This window comes from Condylura cristata, unplaced genomic scaffold (assembly GCF_000260355.1).
Source record: "Condylura cristata isolate star-nosed mole 26May11 unplaced genomic scaffold, ConCri1.0 scaffold00002, whole genome shotgun sequence".
NCBI lineage: Eukaryota > Metazoa > Chordata > Mammalia > Eulipotyphla > Talpidae > Condylura > Condylura cristata.
Genome location: NW_004567103.1, coordinates 50,005,071 through 50,019,229, shown reverse-complemented (window position 1 = coordinate 50,019,229; position 14,159 = coordinate 50,005,071). Strand labels below are relative to the sequence as shown.

General features: G+C 36.0%; 1 protein-coding gene across 1 annotated transcript in view; it reads left to right on the top strand.

Moving 5' to 3' along the window:
• The window catches only part of SCN2A (sodium channel, voltage gated, type II alpha subunit), an 81,647-nt gene that overhangs the window by 11,019 nt on the left and 56,469 nt on the right, over positions 1–14,159 (top strand). Inside the window, exons 5-12 of the mRNA XM_004674587.1 lie at positions 329–457; positions 1,013–1,104; positions 1,964–2,236; positions 3,733–3,796; positions 5,267–5,408; positions 5,537–5,743; positions 7,305–7,592; positions 11,928–12,275. Coding sequence (XP_004674644.1) covers positions 329–457; positions 1,013–1,104; positions 1,964–2,236; positions 3,733–3,796; positions 5,267–5,408; positions 5,537–5,743; positions 7,305–7,592; positions 11,928–12,275 — 1,543 coding nt within the window. The remainder of the gene's footprint in view (positions 1–328; positions 458–1,012; positions 1,105–1,963; positions 2,237–3,732; positions 3,797–5,266; positions 5,409–5,536; positions 5,744–7,304; positions 7,593–11,927; positions 12,276–14,159) is intronic.

The window sequence follows — 14,159 nt, the reverse complement described above, 5'->3', positions numbered from 1 at the left end:
CTGCGCCACCAGGGAGGGCCCGCTTTATTTATTTTTTAATTAATTCATATTTGGTTAAGTCAAAACATGAGTCAGTGTATTTCAGATAATATTTTATATGGAGTCCTATTATTTGGACTTTCTGTAATACTCATTTAGTTAAGTTAATACAATTACATTTCAAATTATAATGTACCTCTTTACCTTAAGTTCTACCTAAATTCTACATGATAGGGAAATTCACATAGACTGGTATGGAAGCCTATAATTTTTGTTGAGTCTCCTTTAAGACATGTACTTTTAAATTACCTACTAGATCTTTAATGTGCATTTGACTGTTTTCTCTCAGGTACACCTTTACAGGAATTTATACTTTTGAATCACTTATAAAAATACTTGCAAGGGGTTTTTGTTTAGAAGATTTCACATTTCTACGGGATCCATGGAATTGGTTGGATTTCACAGTCATTACTTTTGCGTAAGTATCTTAATATATTTTCCATGCTGGAAGAATAAATCATTGGTGGGAGTTTATACTGTATTTTTCCTTGGTGACTACATTTTTCTTAGTTATCAGTGTGGATCTAGAATACATTTGTTCATATCAAACTATGCACTTTGGAAAATTTAGAGGCTATTGTGATAAATTGTATGGCTTTGGTTTCAATTAGCATTGTAAAGTAATAGTTCCCCAGGTAACCAAACTTCCGATTGATGACAATGCCATTTTTCTCTTAATTGGGAACTCTGATGACAACACTCATTGACATTGAAAAGGTCTTGATGAAAGACCAATATAGACTTAGATTTCCCTAAATTCTGAATAACTCTGATTTAATTCTGCAGGTATGTAACAGAATTTGTAAACCTAGGCAATGTTTCAGCTCTTCGAACTTTCAGAGTCTTGAGAGCTTTGAAAACTATTTCTGTAATTCCAGGTAAGAAGAAACTGGTATAAGGTGGTAGGCTCCTTATATCTCCAACTGTTTCTTGTGTTCTGTTATTGTGTTTGTGTGTGAACTCCCTATTACAGATATGTGACAGAGTTTGTGGACCTGGGCAATGTCTCAGCGTTGAGAACATTCAGAGTTCTCCGAGCATTGAAAACAATTTCAGTCATTCCAGGTGAGAGCTAGGTTAAACACCGAGGCTGACTTTAGCTGCATTGATGCTACAATCATAGCTTTTTGTGCATAAGCCTTTTTGCTTGTAACCTTTTGTGGATAAATATGTCAAAAAAGCAAGAATCTATACATCATAATTTGGATGGATTTGATTCTTTGCTCTAGTAGATGCTTTCTTTAAATTGTTCTAAATCAGCCTTTGAGTTTAACAAATTTTTGCATGAGGCATTTGCAGGCTACACGGTTTGCATCTTACGGCATCAAGCTTTCTGCATAGAAGCTACACTATGAGGCATTCAAACTGATGCAAATTTGGCTAAGTTGAGAATTGGTAACTAACTTACCTGAAGATAAAAGAAAGTACAAGGGTTAGCATGAGTGCTGCATGGGGCTCAGTTTTCAGATGTCTTCCTTTTTTAACCCAAACTGAAGTTTGTAGAATTCACAAGTATATAACCTCATAATTCAGCGACTTCATAATGTTGTACTACTGTATTAATAGATTTTTCAAAAATCAGTAAGAGGTTAGGGAGTAAGACATCTGCAAATAAAAGCAAACTGTTTACACAAGGTTGATGTTTCAGCATGAATAACAAAATCATTTCTTTTGCTCTAAGGAGTGTTTGGAAACATATTTTTGGTTCATTTTCATTCACAAGTTTTCTAATGAACAAGTTGTGCTTTCATTCATTTTCACCAGCTAGCAGGCTTCCCATGAAAATGTTATTCAATCACATATATTAAACTTATACTGTTGGCATTTTGCATGACATCTTTATATTGCAGGACAAGCTCTTAATGTTTTTGTTAGTAACCACTGAGTAGTATATTTAAATTCCTCCCTCTGATTTTATTTGTAGGCCTAAAGACCATTGTGGGTGCCCTGATCCAGTCTGTGAAGAAACTCTCAGACGTCATGATCCTGACAGTGTTCTGTCTGAGTGTTTTTGCACTAATAGGATTACAGCTGTTTATGGGCAACCTTCGGAATAAATGTTTGCAATGGCCCCCGGCTAATTCTTCCTTTGAAATAAATGTCACTTCCTTCTTTAATAACTCATTGGATGGGAATGGTACTATTTTCAATAGGACAGTGAGCACATTTAGCTGGGATGAATATATTGAGGATAAAAGTAAGATATGTTCTTTTAACCCTTAATTGTTCTGCCTTTAAATATTTAAGAAAATTGTATATATATATATAATAGAAATTAGTTCAAATGACATGTAATACATTTCAACATATGTGGCACAGAAATCAAATGATATCTTACTTCTTTTTTCTTTTTGCTCAATTAGCATGACATAAATTACCTTTTAGAAAGTGTGTGATCTTTTCTCCCAACTAAGTACTAACCAGGCCCATCCCTGCTTAGCTTCCGAGATCAGGCATGTTCAGGGTGATATGGCCGTAGACATGTGTCATCTTTTCTAAAACAAGTGTGGAAAGCAATAGTATATTATTCTATACAAGCAAAAGTGTTTATTTGGTAGTTATTGATTAGGAGTTTTTCCGTCATCTTCGTAAATCAACCAGTTGTTTAAACTATTCATTGTATTAAGCTGAAATACATTATTAAGAAGATGGGGAAAACAATTTGACCTTACCAGGTTAACTCTTTATATGCATTAAGTACATATGATGCATTTGAAAATAGAGAAACCATTTCCCAAGATGAAATCTGAATTTGTAAACTCATCAGAAAATTAAGAAACCCTAACTCAGCCATTCACTTATTGATAAGGGGAATGTGAACCCAAAGATTGTAGTAATGCCATTTATCAGTATAATTTGATTATATTTTGATGATGAGTATCAGAATAAGCTTATGACTCATGTACTTGAATATAATTTCAAGCCAGTCCTTCTGTCACATGCTTGTCTAAGTACCTCACTCTCCATAAACAGTTAGGCTAGCCAACTGCCACTGGTCTCAGTACTCTTCCTGAGACTATTTCTAAGGTATCATTTCATGGTTTTTGAACTCATGAAATTTTATCCCATCTCACATTAAGTTGATGTTTAAAGGGTTAATAATTATTGGAAAATGTATAGTTAGAGATTAATATTCATTGGATGAGGGAAGAGAGAAAACAAGTGATTCCATTATTTATGGAATTTCCCATCTATTAATATTATAGTAACTACACAATGACAACATTACCCGTATATCTTATTTCTATTTCGGATTACTTTCTTCTGATGGATTTCTATTAATGGAATTTGGGGAAGCCAAAGGATATAACCAAATTAACTCTGTGAAGAGTATAGTGAAATAGCTCTCCAGAGAAATAATACACTTGAGACTCCTTACTGTAGTGCCATATTACTGAATTGTTACTAATGTTGACTATCAGCAAATTTTAAAAACTCTTCTCTTGTTTTTTTCATTTGTTTAATTGATAATGCATACAATTATCTTTAGGAAGTAATTAACATTTTGTCTGTTTTGGGTAAATATGTTATCTAGATTGTTTTTCATCTTATTGCCTTAAGTGACTTCAATAATATATCTATGATTTTATCCATTTCATTTGACATGAAAAATAATGAACTTATTACTTAGACATAATAACTAAAATGTTTTGAGGTCTGTTAAAATAATTCTATTCTTTGCTCTTTAAATAGGTCACTTTTATTTTTTGGAAGGGCAAAATGATGCTCTGCTTTGTGGTAACAGCTCAGATGCAGGGTAAGTGATGTTTCATATTGAATCTCAGTCCACACTTCTTCATCGACCCCAATAACCTGTCACCTCCCACCCACTCATCCCCCGCTTGCTCCTCATCCAAAGCCCTCCATAAATTCTACTTCACGCTAACTCTCAAAATAGCTGGGGTAAGTGTGGATTCTCACCTCCTTCACACACTCATATGCAGCAAATATTTTTCCATACTAGGTCACAGCTAATCTTCCAGATTAGTTCAATGGAAAATAGAAAAGTGATATATAGCCATAAGTTAATGGAATTCATAAGCATGTACTTTTATAAGCATGATATTTTATATATGCTAATGTGGTGTCTAGTTAAAAGTAAGATCTCTGAGGATAATGTCAGTATCTGAGGCAGGGTGCATGTATGTCTAACATAATTTAGCAGGGGAGTTAAAGTCATCAACTGGAGAATTTGCATGGATTCAAACCCTGACTTCACCATACGATGTCACCTAACCTTAACTTAGTTTTCCTCTGTGATAAATGAGTATAATAATAGATTGTGGGACTTGAATGGATTAATAAATGCATAGGTAGTATAGCTTTCAATAAGTGCTTTTAATTACTATGATTGACAACATGTGAATGCTTGTTATTAAAATGTATTTTACCTCAAACTGAAATCCAGAGGAAAATTCAGAGAAACAATTACCATCTTGTTTGTCAAGATTTTAGACTCAAACAGAATTCTAATGCTTTTTCTATGGAAAATGATATCATAGACATTGGTAACTGACACCAGTTGCAAAGTCCCCAATGATAACAGGCTTTGTGGTCAGTTTGCATGATAAAAGATTGTGCTGCCTTTATCTCCAGATCCTGGTGATAAATAAAACAGAATGATTTTACTTCATTATAACTACTCTACTAAATATTTTACAGATAGTAGCTTATCCAGTACTTGCATATTAGCAGAGAAAGTTCTGTTTTAGTCCTTTTTAATCTCTCAGGTGCCTAAAGACTAGCAAAATGAGGAAACTTGCCCAAGATCAGCCAGCCAGAAGAGTCAAGTCAAGTTGCCTTACCCTGAAATCCTCGCTACACAGTCACTAACTCCTCAGTGTGGCCTCACCCTCCTCTCTTCACCCTTCCGTGTTGCCACACTCATATATGTACTCTGCCTGTCTGTATCTTAAGTGAAAATCTCCTTTTTCCCTGAAGACTTGTTTTTTCTGTTTATGTCCATACATCCCAGAAGATGTATTAATCATATGATTGAAAATTTATGGAGACATGATAAATATATTAATAGCTATAAACCACAACAGACTTAGTCGATGCTGTTATTGTGTAAATCATTCCACACAGTTCTGGAGTAAGTGCTGCAATAGGTAAAGAGAAATCTGCTTTCCCTGGTGTGGTATAAAATAGACATTGGCATTTATAAGACCAGGAAAGCCAGCCTCAGACTTGCAGTTCCTGACTTCTTCCTTGCCTTTAATTACAGCCAGTGTCCAGAAGGGTACGTCTGTGTGAAGGCTGGCCGAAACCCCAACTATGGCTACACAAGCTTTGACACCTTTAGCTGGGCTTTCTTGTCCTTGTTTCGGCTCATGACTCAAGACTTCTGGGAAAACCTTTATCAACTGGTGAGAACAGATGAAAGGATTTTTCTGGGAAGCAAGAAATACTGAGATCGAAAATTGTTCTAAACTATTTTCTTTACTTAGTATGACACCCTCTATAAGATTTAATAAAATACCTTTTGTGTTTGCAGACGCTGCGTGCCGCTGGAAAAACATATATGATATTTTTTGTGCTGGTCATTTTCTTGGGCTCATTCTATCTTATAAATTTGATCCTGGCTGTGGTGGCCATGGCCTATGAGGAACAGAATCAGGCAACACTCGAGGAAGCTGAACAGAAAGAAGCTGAGTTTCAGCAGATGCTCGAACAGTTAAAAAAGCAACAAGAAGAAGCTCAGGTATAGAACTTTTGTGTTTATCTCAGGTCTCTGATCATCCTGTGAGATCAGACATGATTAGCACACAAAATTTGGAGTAGAATTTGAAAATTCATAAGTGTTTTTTAACTGGTAGGAGCCTATTTGGTTACTAGAGGGTTATTATTTTATTTTGATGACTATTGTCAGTAATAGTGACCTCAAAATACTGGCATTTTATTGACTATTTTCCTCCCTTTTGACCTCCTATTTTTTTAAGCTCACATAGTTAGATCTACATGTTCTCTATCAAAATAATTTCTTAATCTTCTAGGAAAGAAGAATTCAATTACAGTTGCATCTTTACTATTTTCACTAGAGGTAGGAAAGGTCAGTTCAGAAACTAGTCAAACTCAAAAGATGATTTCCTAGAATTTGGAAAGTCAAAGAGCTACTTGACATTCATTTCCTTTTTAAAGAAAGCCTAATACAAGTTTGTGGATGCATAAGGAAACCACTTGCATAAAATGCTAAATCACTGCATTCTCTTTGTCACCTACCCTGTAAGTCCTTGTAAGTCCCTGTAAGCCAAATATGGTTGGACCTTATTAGAGTTCAAAATAAGGCAAGACTATCTCTAATTATATTTGTGTGACTTAATTGCATTAACTAAACAAATTGTCTATTTGTAGCTTTTCTTGGATGCTGAGTACAGTTCCCTTTTAGAATTGAGTATCCTTAATATGTAACAAAGATTAGATCAATGAAATATAGTACAGTAGAAACAACATCCAACACACTATATTTTCAAAGTCTGTCTACTGTAATTTGTAAATTCATTCAGATGCCATAATCTGGCATTCTCTAATACGTAGTGCATAATATGTGCATAGCTGGATCCTCCGTGATGGCACAACGAATTAAAACACAACACTATGAAGCTATTTCAGCCACTGTAGCACAAGTTCAATCCTGCCAGGGAAGTGGCCTATATGGTGTGGCAGACCGCTCCTGACCCTCCCACTGCTCCCCTCAGCAGTGTACTTCATCAATCTGCCTGTTCTGCTCCCACTGTCTCTGGTGAATCCTCTCACCACTCCTACACCTCTTTCTTAAATCCCAGTTCTATATGCATAAATAAATAAATCTTTTTTTAAAAAAGAAAGAAATGCTTATTAAAATAAAATGCTTGGCTGAATTGAATTCAGTAATTTAGAGTAGTCTTAATAAAAGTCACTCAAATGTAAGTGAGATGGATCAAGTTACAAGAGGAAGTCTTTGTTTCTTAAAATCTCTCCTTTTAAGATATTGTTTAAATCATAGAAACAATTATGAAATTGGAGTGTCTTGTTCCTGTTACTAGATAATTGGAAAGCATACTTACTTTCAGGTCAAAGTTATGTTTTCATGAGCACATATGTTATCTTCTTGTCTGTTGATTTTAATTCTTTAAATTAAATGTTTGTTGTTCTCCAAAATATAGACTAGAATGGAGAATCATTTTTTAAAATCATACTAATGATTCTAAAGATAAATTAAACAGCAACATGGGTAGAGGTTTTCAAGGTTTCTATACAATTTCCATTTTCCTTATATTCTTTAGGCAGCGGCAGCAGCAGCATCTGCCGAATCCAGAGACTTCAGTGGTGCTGGAGGGCTAGGAGTTTTCTCAGAGAGTTCTTCAGTAGCATCAAAGTTGAGCTCCAAGAGTGAGAAAGAGCTAAAAAACAGAAGAAAGAAAAAGAAGCAGAAAGAACAGTCTGGAGAAGAAGAAAAGGATGATGTAGTCCGCAAATCTGAATCTGAAGACAGCATAAGAAAAAAAGGCTTCCGATTTTCCTTAGAAGGAAGTAGGCTGACATATGAAAAGAGATTTTCTTCTCCCCACCAGGTATAAAGGCTAGATAACATAAATTGCATTTGTACAACAAATATCTTTTAAAGAATATGCTAGAATTGGGAGATGAAACTGCCTTCTCTCTGATGGCACAGTGCTTTCAAAATGGTAATAATCCACCAGAGTTTTGGTTAGCGCCTCAAAGAATGCACGCGTTCTGCAATTTTATGGATCCCAGGAAAGCAATTTTAGAGCACCAGTCCCACTGGGTATGGGAAAGTTTGTGGTTTTTGAGGATTCATTAGTGATTCAGGCATCTCAAAGCTATTTTCCACATACAGAATTATTGGCAGATGTTTCCTATTTCTCCTTGGCTAATGTGCCTGGCCCCAGTAATTGTGGGTTTTCTGAATGATAGGTTCTTAGAAGTAAACCTGAGCTCTTTCAAACCCTCTGTGTGATTGTTCCTAACAACACACAAGCTTCACATGAAGAATACATTCTTCATGTCCTTCAAAGAGATCTAAAGAAAAGTTTCTGGAACTGTAACCCAAATTCTTAAGTAGGCATGCACTGAGGAAGATTTATGATGCCAAATGGGCAGTACTGTTTAAGTGTGTTTGATTATCCCTATCTCATATTTAATGTAGGACTTGTACTGAATGAATACCCCTTAGATTGTGCACTCAGTGTTCACTGGGTGTCTCTGGCTTCTGTAGCATCACAAACTGCTGAAACATTGAAATCTTGCATTCTTGTCTTTGAAATTACCAAGAAAATTGTCAGAAATCTTAAATACAAACTTTTTCAGAAGACCATTTTAATCAATAGTGAAACCTTAATATCCATCAATAACCATGAGAACAGTGTTGATAGCAGTGGTGAATGGCTAACATATACAAAGTACATTGCAACTTGCAATATAAACTCATTTATAATATATATAATTAATATTCCACTAATGTATCATATTTATAACACCATAAATTATGTATGTCATATATAATGTATAGTATATTGTATGTACAATATAAACTGTAAACCTAGGAGGTCCTATATCATCTATCCCAATTTAAAGATGTGAAGAGGTATAGACTGTATTCATTTTATGCTTGGCACTCTTTACTCTGTTGTAATTAATGCTAATAGCATTTCACAATATTATTTTCATTTTTTTTCAGATTCAATGAAATTAAGTAGTTACCCAATGTCATATATTTATTAAGGGCTGTGGTAGTATTCAGGTATAGTTGGACAATGAAATTCTCTAACTTTCCAGTTATCAAGTTGAGTAGAAAGAATATCTTTTAAAAATGACATGGAAATTTATAATTTGATTTTCATTCAGTGATACATATATGATTTATTGCTAATTATACCTTTTACAGTATCACATAACTATCTAATATGTAAATATTTTATGGATCAGTCTGATTCATTCCAAGTCCAGATTACATAGGATAAATTAAATTTTTTGTGGAGTTGAATTCGAACTTATACACAGTGGGCATTTTGAAAAAGAAATTTCCTAAATTTGAAACTTGGAATCAGTAGATAGAACAGGGGATTTCTCCAATTCACATTATTTAAAATCCAGCAGAACTAATTCTAGGTAAAATAGTGAAGACTGAAATGGATAAGTTCTGCCCTGCCTCTTTCTGCAAACTTTGCTCACAGGTAACATTTTATAGTTATTATCTTCATATTGCTATTTCCTTGAACTGGGTATTATAAGTGATTACTGACTTAAACACTGTGGAATGTTAGCCACATTGCTTGTTTCTTAAATTATCTGTATTCTAAAACTTTTTTTTTAATATGGTAACAAATTAAAAAATAGGTAAGCAGGGAGAAAGAGCCAAATCATAGAAGAAAAATGAGGGAGAGAGGGTAAAATGTGATTTCACAGCATCCCATTTTGCAAGTCCCGGGAAATAATAAAGACAATATCATACTAGGTAGAGGTTCTTAATGTGGATACAGTGATAAAGTATATCACTTTTATTAGCTTTTTTGAGAGTCCAAGACCTCAAAGTATTAAACATTACTGTTTTGTACGGCTGTGCTAGAAAGTAGTTATGTTGAAACCATTTTACTTTCCTATTAAAAACAAATTAGGCTTTTCCAGAAAAATCACAATTTTCTTGGCAGAGCAGGTAGATTTTATGAAATATTTGTTATATTTATGTTTGATTCATGAGTGTGGGAGAGAGAAGAGAAGGAAGTCAAGAGCTGAACTTTTAATCAAGTCTGAGGGCAATGTGGATATTTAATTTTGAAACCTTTATAAGATAAGTTTGGCCTTCTTAAATTATTATTTCCCTCACTATTTACAATGAATCAGGAGTTTTGCTTTTTTTAGAGATTCATTTGACATGGCAGATTTTTCTTACTGGCCATCCTTTATTTGTGACATAATATTTGATCATTATGGACTTAAGTAATTGATATGAGTGATAAAAGTTAATGTGAACAGATGTGGTCCTGTTATTTTTCATACAGCTGTCACATGTAAACTGTTCTTGAATGGCTCAATTCATCTTTGAATATTGAGAAACCTTGTGTCCAATTTTATAACTTATTTTCTTCCTTCTGTTGACTCAAATTGAGTATTTTTCTTTAAAATATAAACTCTCACTAAGAATTATGCATATAAATAATTTCTACTTTAACACTACCAAGAATTTCCTATCTTTCTTTTTGAGCTAATGATAACAAATCGTTATAGGTCACAAACCCTGTAAATGTTATTTATGGGATCCTTATTGCTAAATCAAAGTTCCTTGTTAAAAAAAAAATGAGGTAAAAAGACATGAAAAAATTGTCATAGAGGAGAAACTTAAAAAATGACTATGTATTTGAAAAACAATAAGGGAAAGGCATGGATGTTATTAATGTCATTAATAATATGATGAAACATGAAAAATTACTTTTTGGGGGGAGCTTATTGGTCTTAGAAATACTTCTTTCTGAAAATAATAAATAGTATCATGAAACATGAGATGGTGCATGAAGCTTATGTACAATTTATAGGTGCTTGTAGACAGTAAGGAAAAATATTCAGCTGAAAAATATTAAGCACATACTTGGACAGGGAATGTCAAAAAATATCTAAGTACAAAATAATTTTAGTTAAAATCCTTTGGGAAGAAAAAGATCAAGTTAATAATATTTAAATGATGAGAATAGTATTATTTCCATTAATAATAGAAACTAAACTCAAAGCAGCTTAATTTAAAAAGAAAAAAGGAAATTGATTACCAGTGTAAACTATAGACGAGTAACTTTAGGCATGGCTAGCTTGCAGGTATCAAACTTGTTAGTATGACCAAATATAATTCAAATACCTTCAAAATGGTGGTCAGAAACCCACCACAGCACTAAACTTGTTTGCAGCACCCCCAATTGAAAGTCCACTTCTTTCCTAATAAATGTAAAACAAAAAGGTAGCTGTTCATGGACCAAGCAAAGCCCGATGCTATTTTTTAAATGATCTTCTAAAGTCAGAGATATGGAACATACTCATTGGCTAAATATCAACCACGGACCATTTCATTGGTCCGAGGAGCATTTCTCAAGGATAATCCAGGCACTAGCAACAGAAAAAGGAGAAATGGATATTGAATAAGCAAAGACTAGTGTTCACAAGAGTGAGGTTAGAACAGCAGACTAGTCACATGCAGGAAGTGATTCCTTATGCTCAATAAGCTGTTGTGCTTAAGAATCAGGATAATGTGCAAAATGACAGTAACAACAGAGACATTTAGAAAATTGTTCAATGATTTAACCAGATGTTTATTGAAAACCAGGTTTTTGTAAATATGGTGTTTATAAGAATTCTTGAGACAGGAGCGAAAATCAGCCAATGAATCATACAGTTCTTTCAGCTTGATTTGTTTAATTTATTCATGAAGACCATTATAAAATATGCAGCCGGAAGGGAGAGACTGCGTCTTGTACTATAATTAAACAGAGGGATTTTATTTCCCTCTGTGATAAGATCTGCACCAGAGTATGGTCCCAAGTGAGCTCTAACTGGCAATGATTTTGACTTGAAAAGATCTGAATGTAGGTGTGTATTTAATTGCTTCCCATTGGATTGTTAAATGAGATTGGCTTCTGGAGAAGAATCTAGGGAAAATTTTAGTTCTAAGCACCAGTCATGAGACAAAATGATAATGTGGGGTACTTCAGACCATCTTAAAGCATAAGTAATATGGAAGATAATAAAGTAAGGTAGAAAAACGGAAAGCTAAGAAGAGCTGGGCAGAATAAAGAACACTGGAACCCTAGGCTCTGCCTGTCCAATGACTTATCAGATCTCCTATTTACAAAATAGCAGCTAATTGTGTCCTTGTGTTCTTTTGTTTCCTTTGTGGTCCTTCACAGTCTTTACTGAGCATCCGCGGTTCGCTTTTCTCTCCAAGACGCAACAGTAGAGCGAGTCTTTTCAGCTTCAGAGGTCGAGCAAAGGATATTGGCTCAGAGAATGACTTTGCAGATGACGAGCACAGCACCTTTGAAGACAATGACAGCCGAAGAGACTCTCTGTTTGTGCCACACAAACATGGAGAGCGGCGCCACAGCAACGTCAGCCAGGCCAGCCGTGTCTCCAGGGTTCTCCCCATCCTGCCCATGAACGGGAAGATGCACAGTGCGGTGGACTGCAACGGCGTGGTCTCCCTGGTCGGAGGTCCATCGGCTCTCACATCTCCAGCTGGGCAGCTCCTGCCAGAGGTGAGGACAAAAAAAAAAAAAAAAATGCAGTTGTGGGGAAGGGGACTGTGGTTGGGGGGGGGGGTTCCGTATCCACATGGGAGTTGTGCTGATTCTATTCTTGATTGGTTCAATCAAGTTTTGAACTTACTTAGTCAAGTAGTCCCATGAGGACTTTTCCACAAATTAATTAAAAAACATAGGTCGACCTCATAGTACGTAGTTAGAGGTATTCCTGCCTCATTCTTTTTTTTTTTTTTTAAGATTTATTTATTTATTTGTACAGAACTGGGGTACAGGCCAGAGATGCGGAGGGTGAGAGAATTCACCAGAGACAGAATGGGGTACAGCACAGGCAGATCAATGAAGTACACTGTTGAGGGGAGGAGCGGGCGGGTGAGGAGAGGGCTCCTCGCCATGTGGATCTCCTCTGGGGCAGGCAAGGATCGAACTCATGCAGAAGTGGCTTAAGCTTCTTTGTGCTGTGCTTTAACCCGCTGTGCCACTAGGGAGGGCCCCCCCAGAGTGCCCCCCTTTTTTTAAAGATTTATTTATTTATTTGTACAGAATTGGGGTACAAGCCAGAGATGCTGAGGGTGAGAGGATTCACCAGAGACAGAGAAAGGTACAGAACAGGCAGGCAGATAGACGAAGTACACTGCTGAGGAGAGTAGCAGGTGGGTCAGGAAAGGTCTGCCTCACCATGTGGATCGCCTCCAGGGCAGGTGGGGATCGAACTCATGCGGAAGTGGCTTAAGCTTCTTTGTCCTGTGCTTTAAGCAGCTGGCAACCAGGGAGGGCCTCCTGCCTCATTCTTACTACATTATGAAACCTGCCAAGAAATACAGCAACAATTTATCATACATGATGTTCAATCAATCCAATGGAATTAAATGCAAGAAGTGACATAAATACTTAAGTATCTTGCTATCACTATTTAAAAATAAAAATTGGATACTTCCGCAGGAGGTAAAGACTATTACCAAAAATATCAAAATCCTGCAGTGCAACATTGTTGTTTTTTACAGGTCAAATAGCATTTTTTAGCCCCCACTCACTGTAACCAGAGCAGCTCACTTGTAGGGTTAAGTTACTGTTAGTACCTAGTAGCTATGAGTTGCAACATTTAGAGCAGATTTCAAATTTTTTATAATTGTCATGAATTCCTTTGGTAAACAAAGTGGCCATAAGTCAAACATAAAAAAGAAGGTTTTAATTAAATACCGTACTTTAGTTTTTATTTATTTATTTTTTAAAGATTTATTTATTTTATTCATACAGAACTGGGGTACAGACCAGAGATACGGAGGGTGAGAGGATTCACCAGGGACAGAGTGGGGAGCAGAACAGGCAGATCGACGAAGTACACTACTGAGGGGAGCAGCGGGTGGGTCAGGAGAGGTCTGCAACGCCATGTGGATCTCCTCTGGGGCAGGCGGGAATCGAACTCATGCTGAAGTGGCTTAAGCTTCTTAGTGCAGTGCTTTAACCCGCTGGTGCCACCAGGGAGGGCCTGTTTTTTTAAAGATTTATTTATTTATGCATACAGAATTGGGCTACAGGCCAGAGGTGCAGGGGCAGTGAGAGGATTCACAGAGACAGAGTGGGGAGCAGAACAGGCTGACTGACAAAGTACTCTGCTGAGGGGAGCAGCGGGCAGATCAGGAGAGGTCTGCCATGCCGTGTGGGTCACCTCCGGGGAGAGGAATGAACTCATACTGAAGTGTCTTTAGCTTCCTAGTGCTGTGCTTTAACATGCTGCGCCACCAAGGAGGGCCAAATACCATACTCTCATAGAGATACTTTTTTAAACACTTCCTTGTAAAACTTAAGGTGCTTTTATATGTACATACATATATATTTATATGTGTGTGTATGTATGTGTGTGTGTGTGTGTGTGTGTGT